Source organism: Carassius auratus, chromosome 1, assembly GCF_003368295.1.
Source record: "Carassius auratus strain Wakin chromosome 1, ASM336829v1, whole genome shotgun sequence".
NCBI lineage: Eukaryota > Metazoa > Chordata > Actinopteri > Cypriniformes > Cyprinidae > Carassius > Carassius auratus.
Window position 1 is genome coordinate 14,824,127 of NC_039243.1, and position 26,949 is coordinate 14,851,075.

At 40.3% G+C, this 26,949-nt stretch overlaps 1 protein-coding gene across 9 annotated transcripts in view; it reads right to left on the minus strand.

The window, feature by feature from the left end:
• Nucleotides 1-26,949, minus strand: part of LOC113079453 (teneurin-3) — a 148,034-nt gene that overhangs the window by 29,471 nt on the left and 91,614 nt on the right. For 4 of the 9 annotated variants that reach the window (XM_026251746.1, XM_026251792.1, XM_026252034.1 and 1 more), the window contains 9 exons: nucleotides 24,002-24,187; nucleotides 17,233-17,256; nucleotides 16,174-16,194; nucleotides 14,969-15,115; nucleotides 12,881-13,097; nucleotides 8,965-9,084; nucleotides 6,810-7,071; nucleotides 3,398-3,665; nucleotides 1,888-2,031 (listed from right to left, as the gene is read on the minus strand). In XM_026251746.1, the coding sequence (XP_026107531.1) occupies nucleotides 1,888-2,031; nucleotides 3,398-3,665; nucleotides 6,810-7,071; nucleotides 8,965-9,084; nucleotides 12,881-13,097; nucleotides 14,969-15,115; nucleotides 16,174-16,194; nucleotides 17,233-17,256; nucleotides 24,002-24,187 (1,389 nt within the window). The remainder of the gene's footprint in view (nucleotides 1-1,887; nucleotides 2,032-3,397; nucleotides 3,666-6,809; nucleotides 7,072-8,964; nucleotides 9,085-12,880; nucleotides 13,098-14,968; nucleotides 15,116-16,173; nucleotides 16,195-17,232; nucleotides 17,257-24,001; nucleotides 24,188-26,949) is intronic. The other 5 variants (XM_026251924.1, XM_026251962.1, XM_026252230.1 and 2 more) reach the window with 2 other exon arrangements.

Sequence of the window (26,949 nt, forward strand, 5' to 3'; positions counted from 1 at the left end):
ACGTGTTAAGCGATGACATGCCTGTGCACTCATAAAATTGAGAACCTATTGCATAAAAGTTAAATGAAAGTTAACTATCTCTAAAAGAATAAAAGAGTACGCTGCAATTTCCTTGCAGTCGCTACAAATTCATTTGTGTCAGTATAAGAAAATATCACTGGCATCTCATCATGCCATATTGCCTGTGGGATGTGTTCTCCCACACAGACAGACAGACGGGTCAGATTATTCTGACGTGAGGAGTGCTTGATGACTGCTCAAATCATTATTCATTTTTGTTGGTTATTTTGTCTCAGCTTCTCAACCTTTGTATTTAGTTTTATTTTTGTTATAGTTTGTTTACTTAATTTCATTTTAGTCTGTTTTTAAACCAACAGTCTGATAACCCCGTCAGAAGAAATGGAGAACAGGATCTTAAGTTGATTTATTAATGATTGTATCCATATTAAACACATACTCTGTCTATAATCTGTATTACACTCCCTCTCAGATTTAAACTAACTAGTACAGTTCCTCAATGCCCTCTGTGTTTCGCTCCAGAGAGTTCCTGTCCACAATCATCATGTTGGACTGGTCCTGCTCATATACCTCCATCAAAGGCTCACTTCATTGGGTAATCAATGGCCTGCCCACATGGATTCACTAGACCCTAGCTGTCCATCTCTGTCTGCAGCTGTCCCAGTGAGGAACAGAGCTTCATCTCACTTAATGAGTGACTAAAATCAGCTTTTTCTCTTTGTCAGATCTCACATACTGCTGTGAAAACATTCTCTCTCTGTATATATATATATATTTTCCAAGACATGTGAAGAAATACCATACAAGAAGACCGAAATTTAAGATACTATTTATTGCTAATCTTCCCTTCTGCTGAAGCTCTGAAATAAACTAAAGTAACACGGATCAAACGTGTCATATTATATTTAAGAGCAGTGAAGGGGAAGATTTTTAATCATTAACAAATATCGCTCCATTGATCTTCATCCTATTATCTTCTGGAAGAAAGAAAATAATACTGGCCTGGAACAACATGGAGGTAAGTACAAGATGACAAAATGTAATTCTTTTGGTGAACAACTGCCTTAAGGATGACTAGTCATTTCGAAAATGGTAGCAAAACGGTAGACCGTTCAGTTTCAGTAGGAGATAACGACAGACAGACAGACCGTTGTAAAGGTGAGGAGAACTACTGTATATCTACAAGGCTATGGAAACTATGCACTAAGAGCAGCTAATCATGTCCCTATGAAAGGGCTCAAGGATAAACAGGTTCAACCTTTAAGCAAGGTACATGTGGAAAACCTCTGCTGATCTCCCTTTTAAAGCCAAGATGAGGGATGAGAGACTCCTTAAGAATTCACCAAGGCAGTCTCCCCCAAAGACATGTGGTCATAAATGTTTGCTGCAGAGAGCACTCCAGACTGCTTGGTCTGGGTGAAGGTCACTCACATGGAAATGTCAAATGTCTCTTCATTGGCATGCCTGAGACAATAAGCAGAGATAGGTGCAAATATATAGAAATATTATGGTTACAAATACTTCCTCATCGAATGTATTTAATTTAAAATACAGTCATTGTCATTTAAAAAATACAAGAACACAAACAATTTAATTTAAAGTGCAAGAGACACTGCCATTACATTTAGTAATACCAGAAACCCTTGTTATTTATCGACAATAACTTCTAAAAGGCAGATAATGGAACACTTCTAGATGGTGAAGGAGAGGTAACGCAAGTATATTTTAATTGATATTTCTTGATATTTAGGAGTGTGTGGGTAAACACTTGATTTCAGCTGTTTGCCAAGATCAATGTGACATATTAAACCCAGTGTAGGAGTAAATATTTTTGTGTTATTCATTTGAAAAGGTCAGAGGTGGGCTTACCATTCTGTACATCTAAAATGTGGTGTTTGTCTAGGTTCCATCCTCCCATGTTTGAGGCATCGAGTTCGTAACCTTGGAGGATGGCTGTTCTTTTCTCCCACAAGATCAGATCCAAACAGGACTCGTACTCAAATCCCACAGACACTGGAGAGAGACAGATTGGTGTTATTCATGAATGCAAATACGTTGTATAACTATCCTATCAAATACAGACGTCTTGAGAAAAAAAACTGCATGAGAAAGTAATCAATACAGACTAAGTCTAAACACCGCATTAAGTAGCATGCAGATAAATCAACATATAAACATTGGACTGATAATATATACCACACTCATTCCCAGGGCCTAATCAGATGTCCTACACAATATCAATTCATCTTCACTGCAGCCTGCCTGAACACTGCAGTGTCTCTATCATAACTTTGTTAAATCTCATAACAGATCTACGCTTCACCAGGTGCAAATCGTTTTCAATTTATAACTGTTTTCAGCCGATCACGTTAAGAAAGCGACCTTATGTCCCCCAGAGAGAATCAATAAGAACACTGCTGTTCGTTGGGCAAAAAAATTACCTGCTTAATGCAATTGGCAAAGCAAAGCCTGATGAGAAGGTGAAAGCCAATCAATACTCGTGAGACCTGGCTAAACTATTTACAATTTTACACTTTTCACTTAGTGACTGTTCACTTTGTAAAGGCAGAATGCATTCCTGACTTAGTGAAAAAACATGTCTTTTGTGGTTCGACATCTTGTGAGTTTGTTTATGCAAGGCGCTGAAGAGCATGTCTAGTTTAGTCTGGTCTACTGCCTGCCACATCATCGGCTGAAAATAAACTGAGGCACTGTCATCAGCAGCTGGCCGTCTTTCTCAATGCTTAAGTGGAAAACAAAGCCACAGATTCGCCTTGACCTTCCTCAAAACAGATTGAGGCATGTTGTTCTTTGTGGTTTTGCTGATGGGTAATCATACAAGCTACAAAATACAGTCAGCATAAAAAAAATGCCATAGTGAAAAAATTATGCTCCCTGCACTATTGTTGGCCTTAATCATAACTGCTTTGTTTTCCATTTACAGTTCCTATTTGCATAGGTATATTTAAGGAGACACCCCATAATGCAACTTTCATAGTGGCATGGGCCATTAAGCGCATCTACATTCTTGCATGTAACATATTCAGGCTTTCTAAAGAGGGTAATTATATTATTCCTCTACTCTGTGCATCTAGAAAAACAGTATGTGATAGTGAGGTGGATGTTTGTAAGCTCAACAACACTAGCTGATTTAATTTTAAATATTAGTAAAGACGTAAAAAATGCTGTTAATTGTCTGGCAGTTTTGAAAAGTTTTGAGTTTTTCAGCAGAGGTGTGATGCTGCATCAATTTACACTCAATTAACAGAATCGTACAAAAAAACTGGATAAAAGTGGAATAATTTTCACATTTAATTGTGCTTTCAATACTAAAAAAGTAAAAAAAAAAAAATTATCTGATCTCTGCGTGTTTACTCACCCACAGCCTCTGACAGGCCATAAACTCGTTGATTGTATGCATCCGTTTTATCCCAGATGAAGGTGTAGGACAGATTGGGCTCTGCGGGGAACCACTTCTGAAAGAGACGTCCCACCACTGCCACCATCAGATGCACCTTCATGAGGTTAAAGGGGATAGTGGCTTGGGTCATGGTCACCTTGAGCACTGGCCGGTAGCCAGCCGCCCGCGAACTCAGATACATCAGGTTCAGGTCACTACCCGGAATCGCCGTCTCCTCCTGAAGAACCTGCACATCAAAGAAAGAAAGAGGTGAAGATAAATGAAGATGGGGGAGAGAAGGAGTGACTCGGGGGCATCTGGAAGAGGCATTAGAGCTGAGAACGAGGCCTCCGATTTTTCTCTCCGCAGGATTAAATCACATCTGTGCCTGTGTTTGCTCTGACCACCATTTACTTGACATCTTGGATCTAATGAGGGAGATTTTCACGGGCGGAACATGCTTATATTTGCATCACTGTCAGAGGCTATTACTGTTCCACATTCCACATGCTCGATCATGAGAAATAGTCAACAGACAGAGCAGTGTGGGCCACAACGTGCAGTAGAAGAGTTCAAACTGGATTGATTTCAGACTTTGAGACAGCTGGCCTATCATGCCGAATGAGGCATTTAAAGGTGCCCCTGGTGAGGAGTCACCAAAGTTCAGAGCATTAGTGCTCATTTCTCTCCCTCTTTGAGATGCACAAAAGGAGCATAGGAGATAAGGAGCAGCTTGGATCAACAGAGCGATTCTGCATCATAGCTTTCTCCTCAAGTGCTTCATGAAAAGCCAGTCAAGACACTGTGGAAAGACAGTAATCCCCCTGTCTTCCAGCTCATGGCATTGTCAAGTGTCCTACTGGGAGGGGACATTTACTTTTCTCTAACAGAGGGGACAATGGGAGCCAGAGGGAAGTTCTCTTCTTCTCATTTTTGGTTTGGACGCCGCTGCACTTTTCTGGGGATCAGTAGAGGGGGCTAGATGGCTTTGGGAGAACCTCTGATATGCATTCTCTGGCTGCACAACAAAAAAACCCAGGCAAACAGGAAACTAATGGGAAGTAGGCGATAAAATAAAAGAATAGCAAGTTAAGACAAAGTTTGATGGCTTTAATTGCCATTTGTACACACACACATATGACAGACATGACCATAGCATTATGCTCTCAATTTGAAGGGCCAACATGGCCTCCCTAACATGAGCTGATTCCATCCACATGTGTTTGTGCATACCCCACGCTCGTAGCTTTACTTAAGAGTGTCTATATAATGCATTCATGTTATGCACCGGCCTCCCCTCTGTGAACTTTGATTACAGAGTCTGAGCTAATAACATGCTTTACTCTGCCTGCTATAAGCTCTTAATAAATGGCACTGCATGCGCTGCCGTGTCTCTACGTGTGCAGCAGTGTTATTCTTAGCCACGGGGGCAAGGGCCATAAGTGCATATGGCTGCATTAAAGCAAAATATTTTCTCATTTGCCAAATGAAAGGGAAGATGAAAAAGGCTTTGAAAGTTCATTTGATACAGCCCATTAAATGCACAGTAATAAAGACCAGATTGAGTTTTATCATCGAGCATTTTTATATCATGGTACGAAAGGAAGCTAGTGTTTCTGTGAAAAACCAAAAAGCAGCCTAATCAATGCACTCTCATGAAATTTAGAGGTGTTGTGCTTAACACAAAGCATGATGGGAAATCATATATACTTTGATATATCTGATTTTCCACTGTCGCATGCAGGTTTTCTCTGGATGTGAAAATGTGCCGTTCTCCTGCAGCCAAATTATTTTTTTCCAGGCCTGCGCTACGGCCAAGTGGAAGCAATATGCCTGCCCGTTCGGTGTCACGGCCGCTAAGCGTTACAAGCACTGGATGAGGGGGGCTGAAGGATGTCTGCTTGCCATTTGTGTGTGACGCTCTGGTTAAAAAAAGACCTTGGAGGCCATTACAGCTGAGGTCCAAAAGCCCCATATTAAATGCTAACTTGGTTGGGTCTGATTACCCCTGTTTAGAGTTCCTCTCAAAGCAGGCTGTAATTCAAATCAGGGCCCATCTACTTTGATGAGTGGGGTTCCACAGAGGGGACAGACGCCCCTGTTGGGGCCGAGGAGAAACATGGGAAGAGGAGTGTAGCCTGTTACATATGCTGCCGACAATAAGGAAACAATTTTTCTCCTTTATGTCTTGGAGCAAACTCAGATATAAACTCGCATATGTGTTGGCCCTGAGTGCTCACATTACAGGGGATGTTCCCCCTACACATGCCACAGAAAGGTAAGAATGGAAAGGCCGAGTTATAGTGGAAGGGATCAAATGCACATCTGGACACAAGGTAGGCAGGGTGCAAGAGAAAATATAGACAGGACAGAGCCAAGTTTTGTGAATTTCTAAATCTACAACAGAACTCGCTTCACATGGCACAGAAAAACGTGACTGAGGAATTCAATACCGACTTACTTTGCCTTTCTTTTTATCATAACAATTACATTCACACAAAAGTGAAAATTTTGCCATTTACAAAAGCTATTTGATTTAAGTCATTATTCCTCATCAGTTGTTAACTGCATGAGTGAATCATTCATCGATTCATAAAAAAAAAAGAAAGATTGACTCATTTACAAATTAAACACACCTCATTCTCCTCCAATTTTCATTCATTTTCGTCATATTTAAAAGAGTGGCCAGGATGTTTTATTTTATTTTTTAATATACCTTTTGTGTTTCGCTAATAAAGAAAGTCACATGGGTTTTGAACAACAAGGGTGTGAGAATATTAGAAGTTGTTTCATTTTTGAGTGAACTCTTCCTTTAAAACCTTCAAAATTGTTTTGTTCAAGCATGCTTTTATATTCATCTCCCCAAAGACCTGGTGATTTATATGCTCTGATGTGGGTCCAGTTTTCTTTTTTTACAGACAGGCAGCAAGAGGATTGAGTCATTTTAATAGATTATGTAGGGGATAGCGCATGCGGATTTGCACAATAAAAGGAACAAAAGACGGGTGTGCAAAAGGATATAAAATTCTGACCAATATCTCCACAATATGTGGGGTTGCACTGAAGGCTGTAGTGATTTCTAGCTCTTCCCAGTGCCACATTAAGATTCAAAACTTTTTTTCCCTCTGTGTACTGCATGCTGGTTGCAGGTTGAGGCCAAAGAATTGACTGTTTCCTCACGTTTTTAGCAACATTTCTGTTCTCAAAGGCTCCTTCTGTTGAGCACGTCTAGACTCATTGCATACTCATTCATATCATATTGCTGCTATATGATACCCTCTTCTCTGCATGTAAATAAATGACCATTCAGTATAGAGCTGACCAATTGAAAACAATGTTCCATTTACAATGGCGACTCACGTAGCTTGTAAGGAGTGCAACAAAGCCTCACCTGTGTCTCTGGAATGATGGGGCCGTTTTCGGGCGAGGATCGGAAGAATGTAGAGAGTGGTGTGGCCACAATGAGAGGGCTGGGTCGAATGAAGCCACTCAGGTCACAGCTGGGGATATCGTTTTCCTCTTTCTTCATAACCAGTGTGTCCATTACGTAGAAGACGTTCCACGGGATCCATACTGTACGGAACTGCGTCAGAAACGGTGCCCGCTCGAAGCTCAGCGTCAGTGATGCTCCGCCGTTAGCCAGAATGTCAAACCTGCAAAAATGAAACAGGAGCGTACTTATAAATTACAATATTTATTTTGTACAAAAGTTAAGCGAATTGAATATACACAAATAATAATACAAAAAAAATAATAATTCGGGACTCTCATACTCTCCTCATTGGGTACTCATAAAATGCAAGTAATGTACTGTGGAGGTGAAGAGTAAGTTACTGATATGAATTAGACATGAGAGCTGATGGCTAGATCTGGTTTAATTGTCTCTTGCTTTAACCTTCCTGATCCCAGTGCAGGTCTCCTCTGAGCCAAGTGAGAGAGCCAAAGAAGGCCCTTTCCTTCCTGACACAGGGCCTTGCCATGGTGAAAAATGCATGATAATGCGGCTGAGCCTTTTTATCATTGCATTTGTGTAAAAGCCAAAACTCTCCCTTGACTCTCTCTCTCTCTCTCTCTCTCTCTATTTTGCAAAGGCTGCGGGGGGAAAGGGAGATAGGGCAGAAATGATGCACGTAGAAGCATAAGAATTCGCTCACGCATGTGCAAACATACACATACACAGAGTGTCTAAGCAGCGCTGAAAGAAAGACTGCTGGTGATTGGACTCTAACAGCTGCGTAGCTGGTACTCCGATTCCCTGTAGGAGTAAGTGGATGTGGAAGAGATGTGGGCATGATCATCCACTACCATTTTACAGTCTGCCCCACTGAGGTGTTCAAGTGCTTCAACAGCTGGCTGAGCGGGCTAATCTCGGACACACTCTCCCTATCTATAGCCTCCCCCTTGCACTCTCTCTCTTTCAGTCTGGGTCTCCTCCCTCCAGTCCAACCTCTTCTCTCATCACATTTTCTATTAAACATATCTCTCTGTCAGCCTTTTCTCCATCTAGCTCTGTGATGCAATGTCACGGTCAAACCTCTCTCCTCAATGTTACATGTGCTCTCTTTCTCACTTCGAATCAAAATGATGGAATTATGTGATTTCAAGAGAGTAGGTTGTTTGTTGTTCTGTAAAACAGAAAAGAGAATTTTTGAAGAATATGCCACTCTTTTCCGTATAATGAAAGTGAATAAGAATGGCTGCTGTCAGGTTCCAAACGGTGATTTCTATGATATATAGAATCGAAATTTAGGTCTGGACTAAAATGCTATGCTCAATAAAATATGAAACCTTTAGATGTATTGCATCAGGTCTGACATCAGATTAGGTTAGGACCAGGTATAGGACAGATACATGGGTGAGTTCATTCATTTTTCATTCAGCTATTGTTTAAAGACTTGAACCGACCCTGTTCAGTCTGTCACCTAAAGTGTCTTTTCAGTGATTCTATCTTTAATTACAGAATTCAATTACATTTTTTTTTTCAATTGAATTGCAAACCTTATTTCAATTCCTTTCTGCTTGATTGCTGCCTTTAAGCCATTCGGCACTGACACATGACAGTACACGTCTCCTTAAACAAAGATGTCTGCTTAAAGAGCTTGCTGGTTGCAGTCCCGAGGCCTTCGTGATTGCGGTGCTGCTGCTCCTTAATAATACTGGGATTGGTTTAACAGTATGGGAGAGTGCGGCCCATTGGCTGATTGATTCCTCCCTTGTAAATCCAATGCATTTTAAACAGGTCGTCTGCTAAAGCACTGCTTCCTGAAGCAGTGCCTGACATTTTCATGAGATGATCTTGGTAGATAAGACAGCACACTATAAAACACATGCACGCACACACAAATTGTTGTGGAGCCATAAGAGGTTTTGTATTCAATCAAAGTTTTCACACATTTATGTATGTTTTATGCATAAGTATTAAACGAAACTAAACAGATGGTTTTGGTGACATCTGTACTGTGTGCTATAGTATGACATCCAATCATTGAAGGACAGAAACAGTATGGAAGTGTGTTTAAGATGTGTGTCTGCTTATGTCAACCTACATGCCATCCTGCCGTGTGATGGTGAATCCGTTGTCTGGGTAGTGCACAAAGGACACGTTGACTCCAATCAGGGGTGTACCATCTGCAGTGAGCACCTGCCCTCTGACAATCGACACCAGGCTGCAAAACAAACACACATGGTTGATAAGAAACCCATGCACATGCTATTAATATGATTTACAGCATGAATGAACATGGATTCATTCATTGCAGTGTTAAAATGTCTAATCCACTGTAAATAACTAAAAACACACAAAGTCTGTCTCTCTTACACACACACACTCTTCACGCTTATTTATGTGACTCTTGTGTCCCCGTCTCTATAGACACTCATAATTCAGTCCCCAAAGCCCGCAGTGGGATTCTTATGTCCTTAATTCCCAAGGCAGATTTTCCTTCGAGGAACTTCATAAGGATCGATGTTGGGCAAAGCTTTTGTTTGAAGAACTTTAACTTTCCCACAGGGGAATAAATATCTGAAATACTTAGGAATCCTGCACTGTCAATTCATTTTTTTAATAAGCGGTTGAAAAAAATAAAAAAAATAAAGCAATTTAAAGCAACTGGTGAAGCAGAACTGAAATGGATGAAGGGGTCTCAAGACAAGACACTGTGTCTGTGTGTGTGTGTGTGCGCGTGTCTGTGTATTAAAAGATACACTTAGATGCGCACACACACACACATATATATTTTTACTTAAACTGCAGAACTTTTGAACTGTAAGCGAAAACCATGACTATATGATTAAAGCACACATGTATTCAGAAATTATATAAAAAATAAATTATTAATGATTTTTAATAATGCTTATGATTTTTTTCATCAACTTATAGTCCTAACAAAATATGAAAACAACCAAGATAAGATTCCGGTTTGGGCAGAAATTGACTCCACCGCAGTGTTGAGGACACCTCGCTCTACTTTTTGGCTGATTTTCCAGGTCATTACTGCTTTTCTGGGGGCCTAATCAGCAGTGCAGCAGTAAATCAAAGTGTGCCGTCACCCCTCACTTGGAGCTGGGATAAAGGAAGTGTGGAAATGACCCTAGGGTCACATGCACAGGTAAACATTCCATAAATAAGCTGCCGTTCCTCATGATGTGACCATAACTCAGAAATCCCATTTGCTTTGTCTGAGATAATAAAACAATAGTGTCCAATGTTAGCTGTCACAGCCTGAGAGTCCTAAAAGCATGCTGTAATTCACCCTCTTCAGTGCTGTATTTCTCTCTTTTGCCCTGAAAAGCACACGTCACATTTTATACATGCTCGACATGTTTTCCATATGCTCTGAGGGCACCATGACCGCAAAACCAAGGTTAATATCGCTTACTTAAACTGCCATGAAGATGAAAAAAAACAATAATTTTGTTAACTAAGACAACAATGTGTGTGCAAAAAAAACAAAACAAATGTGTACTATAATATGCTCAGAAACAATATAAAAATTAGATGAAATACAGAGATATGTACTCACTAGTTAAAACTAAAAAAAAAAAAAAATGAAGTTTTTAAGATCATACACGGCCTCTGACAGCTTTCCCTTCTGCCCTTTCCTCTCTCTAAGACTAACCTTCGTGATGTTGCCATCACAAGGTTTTTGGCTGGATACACGTTGCCCAATGTTATTCACTTCATTCTTAAAGGGGTCACACAGATGTGCTCTTCTCCGCTTCTTCAGACGACTGACACTCTCAATGCTCCAGTTGTTTTCCATCCAAACCTTGCTGCTTAAAACACCTTCCATTTTGCCAACATGCACCATGGTGCAGCTTAATCTGCTTAAAAGGCCCCTTAGTGCTGGGAAGCATGTAGCAAAATGAAAACAAGACATTTTCATGTACACCGGCAGGGGTTTGCTGAGCCAGGCGTTCAAGTGAACGGACGGCTAAAGATGACATACATGAAACATCTGGAAAGAGGCTGCTGGGATATACAGGGTATACGACAGATACTTAATTCTAGAAAACTGAGGAGCTGGCACTTTCGCTCCAGTGGCATGTTGTTTTACAATGCTTATGCAGCGAATCAATAGGTAGTTACCCTGAGGAAACACACAAACAGCAACCGTTCTCAGCGGGATTTTCTTTGAAACCTGTTTGACCCAGAAGTCAGAAGATATACATAACTGGATTCACAATATCGGTCTTTCTTCAGTCAGCCAAAATATATATCTGTGCTGTGTCCTTCTATCACCATTTGTTGATTTAAAACAATGAACAGTCCTGGATAAAACCCTACAAATTGAACTTTACAATGAATACAAAAACCAGAGACTGTAATGTTTACTTGAACATTTGTAATATTTAGCGAGTGATTATTCTATTTTATCATGAGCCGGGAGGACGAGGGAGTCTGGTACACATGGTTTGTGTTACATTCGATGACTGCCAAACAAACTCTCTAGCCAAAATGACCGATATTCAGTGCAGATGTGCCCCGCGTGGGTTCGTGCATTTATTTTTAAATCACATTAGTCTACACCTCCCTTTATAAGATCAGTCTTTATCTTGCCACAGAGGTACTTAAAGGTTTAATGTCCTCACATATGGGGCACCGGCTTTGGGCCTATTAAACTCTTTGTTGTAGCTAATCATGTTATCTGTCATGACTGAACCACAGTTGCCAAGCAATTTTTGAGAGTAATCAAGCTAACTTCAATGTTATTTCTACCTTAACAGAACATGTGCATTGAGTTATGCATAAGAGGCAGGGGAAGTGATTAACAAACGGATCGTTATTGAATTATTATCACGTATCAGTCAAATTGAAACGCGCCTGTGAGCATTTGTGGTGTGATCAGTCAGCTTGCTTTTGTGTCTTTAATTCCTGGTTTCCATAGATATTAGCTTACACACCCACTGAATATTAGTCAGACACAATAAAAAGGAAATTGCATTTAGAGCAAAAAAAAAAAAAAAAAACAAGGAAGGACTTGAATTAGCAACAGGCGCTTAATTGACAGTGCAAAAGGCACAAGCAAGGTAAAATGGAGCCATGGAGGCAGATGACCATGACAACTAAGAAATGATTATATCCATTCAAGCAAACAAGATGCTTCGGACAAACCCACGCTCTGGATGTGACAACATAATTAATAGCACTGCTTATTCAAGCGGGTTATTATCAGATCTAACATCTCTTTCCAATAACTGTTATGGTGATCTCACATACATAATGCAAATCGAGGCACAAATTTATAAGATTACACTTTAATGCAACTTCAGAAAATCTTTCTCTCTGTAACCCGGGTCACACAGTCCTTATGAGGTTTTTGTCAGCACATCTGTTTCCATGGCAACTGTATGAAGTCTTTAAGAGGGCTGTTAAGAACAATTGTTGGGGGGCTCTGGAAGTAGAGACTAAAGGATTGTAACAAAACGATGTGCAATCCGTAAAATTTACATCACAAGTGCTTCTCCTTTGGAATTTTTTAATTACGTTTCAGCTAGGCCTGTCGGGGTCAGTAGATCAGATTGCTACTTGCTCTGCCAATGCTAAAGTTTAAACATCAATCCTATACTGAAAAACAAAAAAAACAACAACTCCATGACATAAAATCCCACTCTTGCTGGAAATGATTTGGCATATGGTGTTAACCATGACTGATTCGTTTATAATCTTCTATCTATTCCAACTGATCTAAGTGAAAACTATCACAATGATTCTTGCAATCTGTCATCCAGATGGATTACTTCATTGACTTTTTGAACTCTGCACAATAATATTCACTACATCACACTAAAACCCAGTGGACTGGCATAAAACACGTTTACGTGGGTCAATGCAAGATGTAGTTCATCACTTGCCTGATGAAACCTGGGCCTCTGGGGCAACCTTATTGTTAAACACTTATATACTCCTCGCTATTCAAGGTTTAATTTGCTCACTGCAGTGGATACTGCACACATCCCTACCTTCTATTAAAGGGGTTGTCTCCGTTAATGACATGTGTGCTCTCTGGGCCAATGAGGAAGCTGATTTGCTGATAGAATGACTGGGCGGCTTGCTGTGGGCTTGTGGGTTGGTTCTGGCCGATGATGTCGATGGGGTCAGGCGAGCCGCGGCAGAAGGGCTGAGTCTGACACGAGCTCTGCAGGCAACAGTCCGGATCCATACAGTCCACCAGGCCATCTGCACACAATGCACATTAAAATATGAGGTGCTGTGTCTTATAGTATATCCTATGTCCTGTCTTACAGATCCTGTCACACTGCTTGTAGTGTGAGAGAAGTGTAACGTGTTAGATTATTTCAAATTGTCAAGGATCGCTCTCACCTCTATCGGTAAACACCTGGCTAATGCTTTGTGTGGAAATGCGATCTGATCTCCCGCAGGTAAGTGCCGTAAACCTCTGCCATCCGTCTCAGCTAGTTTATAAAAAGCACTGTGTACATCTGGCACACCATCACAGGGGAGTTGTAAAAGAACACATGTAAACGCACACACACACGTGCAAACACGTGCTTTTGTTGCGCTAATCAGTATGAGACCAATTACTTTTTTACAGCACCCTGAGCTGACACTGCTCTGGTGAGCGCCTGACTGTTTGTTTTGTCTTCCGAGTGTCTCAACACCCCCCTGCCAAAAGCACCATGCAACTTCATGTGAGATCTGGACCTCTCGTAACTCTCACACTGCTTTAAATCCGGACCGCTATGGCCAAAGTCAACACACACATGAAAAAATATCTCCGGAGAGAGCAGGATCTGTTAACATGTCTTGTTCAGGTCACACAAAACAGAGGACATGTAATGGGATCTTTGGACATGTATATGTATTTAAGGAGAAATATATTTCGTTTTTATGTTTGTTTATATAAAGACCTTCATGTTCTCATCTTTTTATGGCACTGCTTTGTAAGAGCTAGTTATGGGAAGCTAAATTCAAAGAAATCTGAAATACCTGGCACGATTACTGTACGACTGAGAATATAACATAACCTCACTGTATATTTTTCTTTCCGCTTTGAAAAAAACATCAAAGCCTCTTGTCAGGCTTCCAGAGGACTATAAATCCTTCAGATTTATGATGTTACAGACCGCATTATCTCCAACTATACAAATAATCTCCTCAAATACTTTGGAATTGCACGGTGTTTAAAGGTTCATGCATTCACCTCGGTGGAGAAGATTCCTAGCCATTTTTGTGTGGACGAAACCTCATACTGGTCCTCAAGCGTGCACGGAATCTCACATGTACCAAAAAGTTCTGTATCCAAACACACACGACTCTGAAGGCCGGATTGGTGGAGAAGGATTTACAGTCGCTCGCTCCTTGAGCAGGCCTGTCATTTTTGTTAAATGTAAGCAAAGAGAGTACCCTGTTATTCAGAGTCTCTCTCCCCTGATGTCTGTCACGACAAGAATCGTAACCTCCAGAATCTAAGCTAACCTCTAGTTTTGAGATTTACTTTTCTCTCGACTTAAGGCCCGTTCACACCAAGAACGATAACTATAAAGATAACGATATTAGCGTCCACACCAGCGAACGATATTGTCTGTGTATTTTAAGCGGACACGCATCTGCTGCTTTAAATTCTCGATCTCATTACAGCAGGATTGATTCTGATTGGTTGCCAATGTTTTTATCGTTATTCAGAAAAAAAAAATCGTTCTGAAAGTGATTCCAATGATATAGTTTCTCTGTGCCTTTATCGTTATAGTTGTGGTTGTGGACTTGGTGTGAACAGGCCTTTAGGGTCATTTCTTAGTGTTCTATATTCTATATTCTGACAATTATTTTTAAGTCGTAAAAAAACTAAACATAACATCCATGTTTGCACCATGTTTGGTGTGTTTAAAACCTGCCTAAAAATTTCCAATGTCAGTCGTTTCATAAATATTTAAATATGCATATTTTACAGTTTCCACCAGGGTTACGTCCTCGACCTGATTATCATTGACAAATATTTATCTGCTATTTACATAAACGTGTATACACGTGTGATGCATCCCATTTAAATTTTGATGACGTGCGCCCGTCCAAGTCACTGGTGACCTCACCTCCTTCATTGTCCTTGCCGTCTGCGCAGAGAGTCTCCATGGCAACGTCACAGCCGGCCCCTCTCCAGCCTTGTTGGCAGACACAATGCCAGCCGTTCTGATCCAGCGTGCAGCGTCCATTACTGTTGCACAGACCTGGGCATCCCTCTGCATAGACAGACAGAACCATCATACACTAGTATGGATGTGCGTGTTAAAATGTATTAAAGTATAAGTGTGTTTTTATATTTTTGTGACTGCATTCTCTGTGTCAGTTGTTCTGTTGTCGTAAAAACAAAATCATATGTGCCCACAGTAGGACACAATGTGTCTTCGAAACACAAATGGTAATCTAAAACAGATAGACACTGAGATCGTCGTGAATGAAAGTAAGGGTTTAAAGGTGAACACAGATTGACGCTGGACTTCAAACAGGCCTAGTGAGATGCACAGAGGCTGTAGATTCACATGGATGTAACGGATGCTCTCTCGACACAACCGATCAATTTAAAAGGGATGGCATACATTTGTGAGGAAATCAAGGTGAGACCCAAAAGGAAAAATAACCGATCGAGAAATCCAAATGAGAACCCATAAAGAATATTAATTAAGAAAAGAAAATTGAATTTGGAAGGAGAGATCAAAGGAAGGGATATAAGAGGGTGAAGGAATAATAAATCAGCAGCGGCATCCATGTGAAGCTACGGCACACAGAGAATCCCAGTGGCATAAAGTATAGGGTGGACGTCTGAGCTGGCGAGAGAGTGTGTGCTTCCAGCGCTATACTTTCTGCCCAGGTCACATTCCGCCAGACGGAATCAGAGGAAAGCAAGAGAGGCCGGGGGGAGGGAAGGGGAGGATTGTGGGAAAAGCTAGGCTAACAAACACCAGGGGTCAGGCTGCGGGATGCATGGAGACAGGACCCACAGGATTCCCAAAACAAAACTCAAGGACCACAGGTGTGTTTGTGTGGAAGTGCATGTCAGTCATTGTGTGTGTGTGCGTTTATGTGTGTGGCTTGTTTGAGACAAACAATGATGAATTTGGCAGATATAAAAGGACAACAATAAATACAGCGAGGAGACTAGAACACAGACACGCTGACTTCGTGCTTCAAGACAAAAAAATTGAAGGAGGGAGAAAGGAAAAGAGAAAGAAAAAGAAAGACAGAGAGACAGCGGAGTGATTGCTTGTGACAGTCTCCCTGGGGCTTTGGTATGCATTACCTTTAAATCCTATCCTCTCTCCTATTATGGGGCCGGGAGGGAGGAAAATTCGGGAAAGAAAATGAACAAAAAAATCTGAGCACTTGAGTCCAAGTGAAGGACGATTCAGAACACAAAAGCACAGAAGGGAAAGAGAGAGTAGGGAAGAAAATGGCCATAAAGCTGAGACAAGGAAAGAGGGGCTTTGAGAAGGAGGAAGGCGAGATGTTGAAAGAAGAGCTGTTTTGACTTTGGCCGACTCCGTCTGGAGGATTGCCACGGCGTGTATATTGTGTTACTCAACATGAATAAATACCATACCTAGAAACACTACGTGCTTCACTGAAAAAAACAACACTGAATGTGATACAATACGATAAAAACAAGCGAGAAACATGCTCTGAGCTAACATACTGAGGGTTGGAGTAAAAGTATCAAACTAACCCCGTAAGAGTTTAAGAAACATCTTAATGTTAAAAAAATAAAAATACAAAAAATCCTTGTGAGAGTTCTTGGCGGTCTGATGCACCATATGCCAGTTTGTGAGTCTGGAATCACACTTGGCTTAGCACTGATTTAGCCCTGTGAAATCATTTCCAGAAACACCTCAGTAACAGTAAACAAGAATCTGCTAGTATCTCTTCTCTTGATCTGCATTTACACTGCCAGCTCATAGTTCATTAGGAAACAAACATGGCTGATCGGCATTAGCGTGCAGGCTTCGTGGCGCTCTATTGTTTTACAAATGAACTCGGCTACGACTCTGGGACACGGAGGAGATGCTAAACTGCAGATGTGGAGCTGTGGTGGTTTAGTTTAGACGGGGGGATGGTTCTGCAGAAGTCGGAACATTAGCCAAGGAGAGCACTGAGGACACTGGATTGGATTTCTGACAGTCCAAAAAAAGAAGGCAATGAAGAATCACAATAATAGCAGACACGCAGAGGAGAGAGAGAAAGAGAGAGAGAGAGAGAAGAGGTTATTAATGCGCCATAAAAATGTCATAAAGACCTCAATCCGGGACACAAGAGCTCAAGGGAGAGAGAATAAGAGAAAGAAGAAGAAGAAAAGACACAGTACCTTGGACATACGTCTCCGGGTGAGCTTTACAGGAAGCAAGAAGAAGAAAAAAGGAGGAGAAAGAGGATGTTACAAAGGTGTGAAAAGTCAACAGTCAACCTGAAACACGCATCCAAGAAACAAAGAGCTTTTTCAGCACTGCTGGTCCAAAAAAAACAAACATCTTTGATAGCATAGACATTAAAAATGAGTAGAAATGCTATCTGACTTTTGCTTTCCCAAATAAATATGTGGAAAATATATATTTTTTCTATAGTTGTAAATAAAACAAAGATCTCTGGGAGTACAAAAACAAATAAACAAAAATGTTTTCAGCATTTCTACTTCAAAATTTCATGTTTAATTCAATGTGCTGAAACTTTTGTTTTATTGTTGAATCGACACCAAATGTTTTTTTTTTTTTTTGCTTTACAAAAACTAACACACAAGCACTGGAGTAAATAAGGCGAAAGCACTTCCACCGAGCAGTCTTGGCATGGACTTCCATGGCTCTCAAAGCCCACCGGTACCCTGCACAATCTTCTGCGACACCATTTATGGAATAAAATGAAAAACAACACCAGTAGAAAATGACTCACTCTTCCTGTTCAGTATTCACGGAGTGCTCCCCTAAATCGCTTCTCAAATATCACTCATAATGCATAATGTAAATAACATGGGCATCATGGGATTTACAGTACTGTTAGAAAACGGGGCCTTATATGCTAATTGGAAATGGGAAATCCTGATGATTGACATGTGGTCCAGGAATCCTACAGTATGTTTGCTATTTCACGTTTCACATTGTTCATCACAATGTCTATTATCCCTGAGCCCCTCAGTATGTGAGGGAAATATTATATGGCCCTGACTGAGGGAGAAAAAAAAAACGTGTGTGTGTTGGTGGAATACTGTATGGATAAACTCTGAAGCTCTGAATACAAGAGCAATCATCTCCTTCCTGTGGCTAAATGAAATGATTTCTGACAAGGCTTTGGGAGAAACCCTGTGTGGCGTGTCATACCATTACATATGCTAGGTCAGATCAAATCATCCTAAATAAATAGTCACCTTTCAATACAAGCATAACAATGCTGTTATGCTGAGGCTTCATTAGCTGGATTACGTTCTTAAGGAAGTTTCTCTTATGTGTGAATGGAAGACGAGTGTGTGTGGTTGAGACTGACTGAGAGGTTTTGCGTGTGTGTGAGAGCGTACTGATTAAATTCCCCGGGTGTCTCGTTGCCACACACTCACTGTTATGTCTGGGAGATCCAGAACTCAGACAGTTGTAGAAGACTGAGCTGCGTACGTACTCCAGAATACACAGCATGTTATGAAAGCACAAGCTAACGCATGCTCCGAAACTGGAAACTTGCCAGCGAGGGCAGCCAATTACTGGCTAATTACAACAAACTTTTGTTCATTTACATTGATGGTCCTGAGGGGAGATATAGAGAGAAAATAAGTGAAGGAGAGATGGAGGGGAAGGGAAAAAAAAGGCAATCATCCCTTTTATGGACATCAATGCTTCATTATTTACGTGCACATTCAAAGAGCTCTGATTAAAGTGACATTAATCTGGAAACAATTATACATCACGTTCAGCATGGTTCAATCATTGTTCCTCCAAAGAGAAAAAGAGAGAGAGTCTATATTAATTTCCATTATCGTAATTGTGCTGCACAGCCACATGGTGTATACATGCCCCCACAGCTGTCGGTATAGCTAGTGTGACATGAGGCCAAACATGTGTTTTAATCACGTTCATGGGCACCTCAAGCCATCCCACAGAACAATCAAATATTAACAATGTGTCAGCCCTCTACCTGCCCACCACCATAATGACAGGATAGTGCATGCCGTCGCTGCCGCCACCACCGCCTCCATCCGCAGCATTCGGCAGACTGTGCGTCTGAATCCCATTCCTTTTTCAGAGCCTGCCTAGATTAATGTGCTGTGAAAGGGCGTTTCATTAATTAGTGATCGAGATGATAAAGCGTGGAGAATGATTTGTAGATGTACAGTGCGTGCTGTGTTGCTGTGTTTTTGTTTTAACCCTCCGTCTATCCGACATGGTTTGAAGTGAGGGGAGAATTGAGGATCGGGATGATGTAGTTGTGTGTTGGCGTGCATGTGCGGCCATAGTGTGCGCTATTGATTTCTTTGTCTGTACACGTGTGTGTGTGTGCATGATAATAAATGGGAGGTTTTGAAGGACAGGCGACTCAATACTGCGTAAATGGAAGCTGTTTTTTTTTTTTTTTTTTGACTGCATGTGAGGTACTCTATCAGTCAAAGTTTGGAATCATGTGTTTTTGAAAGAACTCTCTTTTGATTAATAAAGGCTGCATTATTTGGTCAAAATAGAGTTAAAACAGCAATTATTATTACAATTCAAAACAAATGTTTTCTATTTTAATATATTTTCAAATGTAATTTAAACTGCAAATTCTCAGCAGCTATTACTCCAATTTAAAAAAATATATATTTTTATTGTTACAGTAGCAAGTTATTGTAACATGGTTTCAACAAAGATATTAAGCAGCAAAAACGATTTTAAACACGAGAACCAAATCAGCATATTAGAATGATTTCTGAAGGATCATGTAACACTGATCCTGAAATAAAAGGAATAGATCACAATGCACACATTTTGGGAAAAAAAGTCCTGCCTTTAGAATTTTTTTTTTTTTTTTTGCTCTATGGAGGTGCATGTCTATCAGCTGGACAAATCTAAAAATTATAGATTGGTTGTCAGGCTATAAGAGTAAAATTTGTGATACTACGGTTGCCAGATTTTATTTGTGATTTGACATGAAACTCAACCTTGGCAAGCAGTTTGGAGATTTCGGTCTCTCCTCATTCAGCTTGCATGACTACAAAATAGCTGCCTGGGGGCCTTACCAAAACGACTGCTGAGTGAACCGATCTGCTCCAATAAGGATTTTGGAGTCAATTTGTGCACTTTTACATTATATATGTTTGTCAAAATTATTTTGGATGCATTATTGTGTGTGGGTACATCTTCGTATATATACACACACACACACACAATCATAAAGTGGGGCTCCTGCAGGGTTGATTGATGTCTGTGCACAGCTTGCTGTAATCCATGGCTTTCTCACAGTAAGAGTTGCGCTTCTGATGAATGATCTGGAAGGGCTCAAGGCCTAATGAAGCATACAAGTCTTAATAAAAAAATCTAAAATGTCTGGCAGTGGAAGCTTCTGACAAGCCACACTTCACAAAAAAATAAAAATAAATTGCCTTTCTTTAGTCATAAAAAATATTTAAAGAGCTATTACTAAGAAAATCTCCTAAGAAAATGGGCTCACATGAGTATGCTCTTGTTCCAGAGTATGCACCATTTATTCACATTATATAACATGCTAGCATTGTGATCCATCATAGTCCTAAACTTGTTAACTAAAGTGAATGCATGAGATCAGAGGATGAAATATCCATCATGGAAATAGGCTTTAGTTTAGTGAGTGTAGCTAACTAACATACACCAGTGTCACTCAGTTTACTTAGTAGTTCATTTCAGATAAGCAAATATTAATAAGGCAAAAATTAAAATATCCAAAACAGGTTGTTGTGCTAGTGGACTAAGGCTGTCTTTGGTTACGGGTTAACAATATCTAGCTAACTCCTACAACTAGGCACTGCTAATATACACAAAAAGGTACTAAATGTAGCTCAACCCACTGAATGGAGCATGCTCTGAGAAGTCCTGTTAACTCTTAACAACTCCTGAAATAACCAGCAATCGAAAAAGAGCATCTCAGTCTCTGACAAGAGAAAGTGCAGTTGGCAGAAAGTATGTTTTGGGTGTCTGCTCTCCTTCTCCCCCTCTCATGAAGCTCCCCGATCATTTCTAAATGAATAAACAGATCGGTGTCACACTAAGCTAAATCAAACAGTCGTCTTTTAAAAGTCTGCTGTACTGTCTGGATAAGTTCACATTACAGACCCTAAGATTTAAAAAGATGCAACATTGTAAATATCTCAGCATAAATGAGCTTTTATGTTTTATGAGCATTATGTTTCCTAAAGAGCATGTCATTAGACATTAGGCAGCTGGTGCGGACGAGTGATGTTTTAATATATTTATACTTCAGTGAAAAAAACTGTGTAAAGGTTTGATTAATTTCCTTGAATCAGTTCAAACTGTACATCTCAATTAATTGCATCTAAAAAGCCCTCCTTTGGCCATGATCTTGTGTGCAGGATCATTTTGCTTTGATTGTTTAAATTCATGATTTTAGAAGTTGTAGGACACACTATCATCACAATATTTCAAACCTAATGTGCCAGCGACTCTGTTTAAGGTTTCCAGAATTGTATGTTACACTAGGCAGCACTGGGTGCTGAATGATAACAACATATATATGTGGATCTGATATTAGGTTGGAAATTGGTCCCAATCAGAAAAAAAAGTCCATACAGCTCAGAAAACAATAAAATAGTCATATTTTGACATGTATTGCCACTATCACTATGTAGTGTGTAACTTATGATTTTAAACCACCCTTAAATTTGAAAGGTTTAAGAAAGACTTCATGTTATAACAATAAAATACACGGTGAAAAAGTCTGGATGCTGCTGGTCAGCGTGAGAGCTGTCTTATAGTAACTGTGTCTGGTGTCTTTGTGTGAAAGAATGATGATGCAAGTATGTTGTAATGCAGGGGTGTTGTGTGTGGACTCACTATGAAGAGGTCTAATGAGAGTGAGTAGGTGTAGAGGGACAGGGAAGGTCACACACACAAACACACAGCTCTCTCACACACACACACACCCCATGTGGAACCAAGAGCCACCTTATCTCAGTCTGACACATATGATGTATGAGGTACCATAATTCTTTTAGCTCCCTCTTGTGCACTCTTTCAAAACACACACACACACACACACACACACACACACACACACACCTCCTGCAATGCATGCACTTAGCAAAGAGGGACAAAGTATCAATCTCGGCCTAAAGAGATAAATCCAGTCATTCAATTTCTAGAAGGCCACACACATAGTAAACAAACCAGGAACGTGTTTTGCACAGAAATGCAGTATACAGCATAAACACTTTAAATTAAAATGTGTAGATTTTTGATGTTAAAATACTTTTGATCAGATATCAACATACAGGGACAACTACAGTATAAGTACGCTATATGTAGGATCATTTCTCGTAAAAGTATCAACACATCGCTCTTTTTTTGTTTGAGAAATGAGAGAGCAAAATTGTCTCAACCAATGGCTTAAATATAAGGTAGACGAATTTGTTCGGCTGACCAATGACAAATGTGGTGAGTGTTCACCAAACATGTTTGATAACAGTCATTATGTTTGCAATTCCATCTGGTGATACTCGTGGCACAGAAATTGTACACACACTTTAGCTTTAATGAAACTCAAATTGTCAAATTGACCAGTCCATTAAAGTCACTGACATGTAATTTAAAACATGGTCTCCTAAAGGTTTTTGACCATTTACAATGTTAAAACCTGGAGCAACAAGGTCATTATTTGATCAAACCCAGCGAGCATTTCTGCTCGGTAAAGTTTGGAGTCAGGGTGAGATTGTGGTGTGTGGGTGGCTGGCTTGAACAGAAGAGCTTGACAGAATTACGTGCTAACCGTGCTAATTTGGAAGACGAATAGCAAAATGCTGGCCAGATTCTCATAAAGCTGCCCTGCGAAACAGGCCTGCTTGCTAACAAGGCTGCGTACCTCGATCGCTCGTGTTGAGTAATGGGGCAGCTGATGTACCCTGCTGAGAGTCGAGTTGGTGGAGGATGTAGCCAACACGCTAACAACATGAACAGATTTAGTAACTGACAGTTAATCAACTGCCCTGCAAAATGTAGATTGTGAGTTTGAGATACAAGAAGAACAGAGAAACTTATTAAAAGATAATATACATATATATTTAATATTTTATAAATATACTAATACTTTGTCTTTTTTTTTTCTTTGAGTAACACAGAGTCCAGTGATTGTGTAAGGAGACATTGCTGACGTTTAGAATAGGTGATACCCTGTGGATGCCTGCATCAACGGCAATGAAAATGTCATTGCTTTGATAGCAAGCAAAGGTCAGGGGGGAGGTACAAAACCCGAACAAACTTTCATAGCCTACTTCCTGTTGAGATGGAAGAGCCAAAGCAGGTGGAGGAAAGGCAGAAAAACAAAGGGAATATGCAATCAAAACAAGATCAAAGATGTGAGGTAAACCTTCATAACAAATATAGCAAAAAGCTTTAATACTAAAGCATCAAAACAAGCTAAAATAATCCGAAAGTACTGTGTACACATCATGTGAGTACACAATATGGCAAAAAAACTATGTGGACACCTAAACACTATCCATATGTACTTGATGAGCATTTAATTTCAAAACCAATGGCATAAAACTCCTATTTCTTCAATTAATCTGAGAAGTCTTTCCACTAGACGTTGCAGTATAGCTGTGGGATTTGCTCCATTCAGACACAAGAGAAATCAGCAAGGTCAGATACTAATGTTTGGCAATGGGCCATTGCAAATTCATCCCAAAGGGCTTCAGTGGAGTTCAAGTCTGGGTTGTTTTGCAGGCTAGTTGAGTTCTTCCTCACCAGACTTACATTTTTTATTGAATTAGTGTTATGCTGGATAAAAAAAAAAAAAAGGCTTCTGAAATTCATTTGAATTGAGAAGCCAAACTTGATAAAAACTGGGTATATCCACATTCTTTCGGCCATGTAGTGTGTTAATACTGACATACTGATGATTATGTGTCTTACCAACGGTGCAATGTTCTCCGGTCCAGCCCTGGTGACATTCGCATTTGCCGTCCTTGCAGGTACCGTGTTCAGTGCAGCGTGGGTGACAAGCTTTCAGATCGCATACCGAACCAGTCCAGCCCTCTTCACAGCGACAGTTTCCTCCAATACACATACCGTGAGAGCCACAGTCCACTGCACACACCTCTGCAAACACAAACAAAGGCGAACATTTTTAAATCACTTTTTGGTCTGGGCTGCAGGATAGCTAAGGACTATAAAAGGTCATGTGTTCTAAAACATGGTAGCACATTTCAAGCACAAGTCTCCTATACTCAAAACAACAAGAGCAGAGGTTACATTCCTGAGAACAGTCATGTCTAAGTTATTGAGTTTAAGAGTGAAAAACTTATGACAGGAAATAGATAACCGTGGACCCCTGCTGTATCAAGCGTCCTGTGTGGCGGAGGGGAGACCTCAACTGACAACCCATAACAGTGTCATATCTCCACCTTGTCTGACCCATTGGAGTGCCTGCGCAAGGGTGGGAGGGTGCTGGCTAAAGGTGTTGTTACTGGGTGAAGAGAACGAGACATCGGAGCGTGCAGACATGGATGTGAATTGACACACTGAACTTTCCCACCCGGTCCAGAAGACAGGCCTCCCAAATAGAGTGAAGAAAACACATCCAGCCAAAATAAATCAATTTATACACACTCCACGGTCTGTCAAACATCAGGACTGTGTTTGAATGGGTTTTGGGATCGAAGCTATCATGGAAGTGCTTTATTAGCATTTCTCTTTGCAGGTTTGTTCTCTTCAAAAAAAATTTTTTTGCCATGTTTACAGAAAAAAGATTCTCTATTGACAAAAGCTTCCATAAAGAAATTGCAAATTTTTTGTCAATAAAAACTAGTTTCGTGTTTGTCATACCTGGGCGTGAATGCAACTGGCAACAAAAGCTGATGAGGGAAAATTGGGTGCATTTTGAATGAGATCCTGTGAAAAGCGTCTGATAGTGATTTGGAATCGGTTTATGAGTTTGTGTACGTGCGCCTGTAGACGTGTGTGGGTTTGGCAGAACAGCAAGACTGGCGCAAAGCAAGCTGGAGTATAACAGCCCACACACCATTCCACCAGAGCCTCGCAGCCTGACACACCCTGTCACGGAAGAAACAAAGCACTAGAAGAAAGACGTTTCTTGATAAAGTCAAAATCATGGGATGGGGTATTGTTAAACTCCTTCCCTCAACCACTTCTCTGACTCTTTTTGCAGCGCTTCCCGACAAGGTGTGAAACCGTGACATGACACTCAGCCGGAGATGTTGAAAGTGTATTGAGACAAGGAAACAGAAGTGAAGAAATAGAGAGAATTTCCCATCAAGCCTTGGGTCAGGTGAGTGCCAGTTTGTGGTTGACTTCCCTGCTGCGTGCTGTTATTATGCCTCCTGCAGGTGGACAGGAGTGACGCACCCCTTCGGCGTGTACGTGTGGGCGCCTATGTGTTTTATCCTTCATCAGACGAAACTCTGCTGAAGTTCACCTCAGTTTTCTCCGAGCGGGAGTGTGATTGAAAGAGAGAGAGAGAGAGAGAGACTGTGTACAAGGAATAAGTTCACATAGACAGATGGAGAGCAGCTGCTGGGAAGTGCTTCTGGAAAACTGACGGCTCGAGCCGTAAGCCGACTGCAACTGTACTATATCAATCTGGATTACTGTCTTTGCAGAAGCTGCGGCCAGAGTGTGTGGACAGAGTGCCTAAACCTGTCCCTGTTGTTCAAGGCACCTCATTTTATGAGGGGCCATTTCTGCCTTATTTGGTGTCTTCCTAGGCGAAATGTATCGAGACATTTTTAACCATCTTAGCTCTTTATATAATTATAAGAAGGGTTAGTTTAATACAAAGATTCTCAAAGTATTTTTTTAAATCTGTAAAACTGAAATTACTAAAAAGCAAACCAGCTATCATAATTAATATTATGATTCGGTAACCTTTTTTTATATTCGATTCATTAACATAAGTCAATGCATTAGGTATATTAATCGTCTGTAAATGTATAAATACACTAGGATTCATTGCTAATTTATGTTTGTTCATAATATATTAAATCATTTGAATTGAATCCTTTTATTATAGTTTATTTATAGTATAACTAAAATTATAACTTAGTTTGTTCAAAATAAATGAACCAAATGTTAAATTATACATTCATTTATGAGGTTAAACTAACAAATGCCACTTCTTTATTTTAAGTTCTCCAATGTATTAACAACAATATTCTTGAAAATTATTTGTAACAATAATATTAATGATATTGCTAACTCATGTCAAATATGTATTATTTGAATTAAAAAGAACATTTCAGATTTTTTGGTAAAAAAAAAAAAAAAGAAATTCTGAGGGGGGCACCATTTGTGAACAGCCATGCGACTTCTGTAGACACATGCCTTCATCTCGCCCTCTGTATTTAATTTTCCTCACTCTATCATTATCAAAGACAAAGAGGGCATTACTCATTTTATCTGCATTTTTGGGAGCATAGTCGTCGATTCTATCAAAACCTGTCCCCACACGTTTATCAGCATTTACCACAGCACAGCACTGCAGCCGTCAACGTGACGGGGGGAGCATGCACGCTTCATTCATTAGCACCACACTAATTGAAGATGTACGTCTAATTAATGGAAGGGAGTGAAGTAATGGTTTACAAAGACACCAGGTACTGTAGTTCTTCCTCCATCGAATAGGGATGGGGAAAAAAAAAGGACAAAGGGAAAAAGCAAGAGTGAGAGAGAGATTGCTGTGTGGGGCTCTTGAGTGAAATAGTATTTTCATTAGACACAGATTGCTGCTGGGAAAATAGCATTGTATAACTAAAAGGCCAACCATGGGTGAGTCCTAAAACAGCAGGAGTCCAATACTGCTCTTATTATGGAGATCAGTATCGTCACTTGCACAAACACAAGAT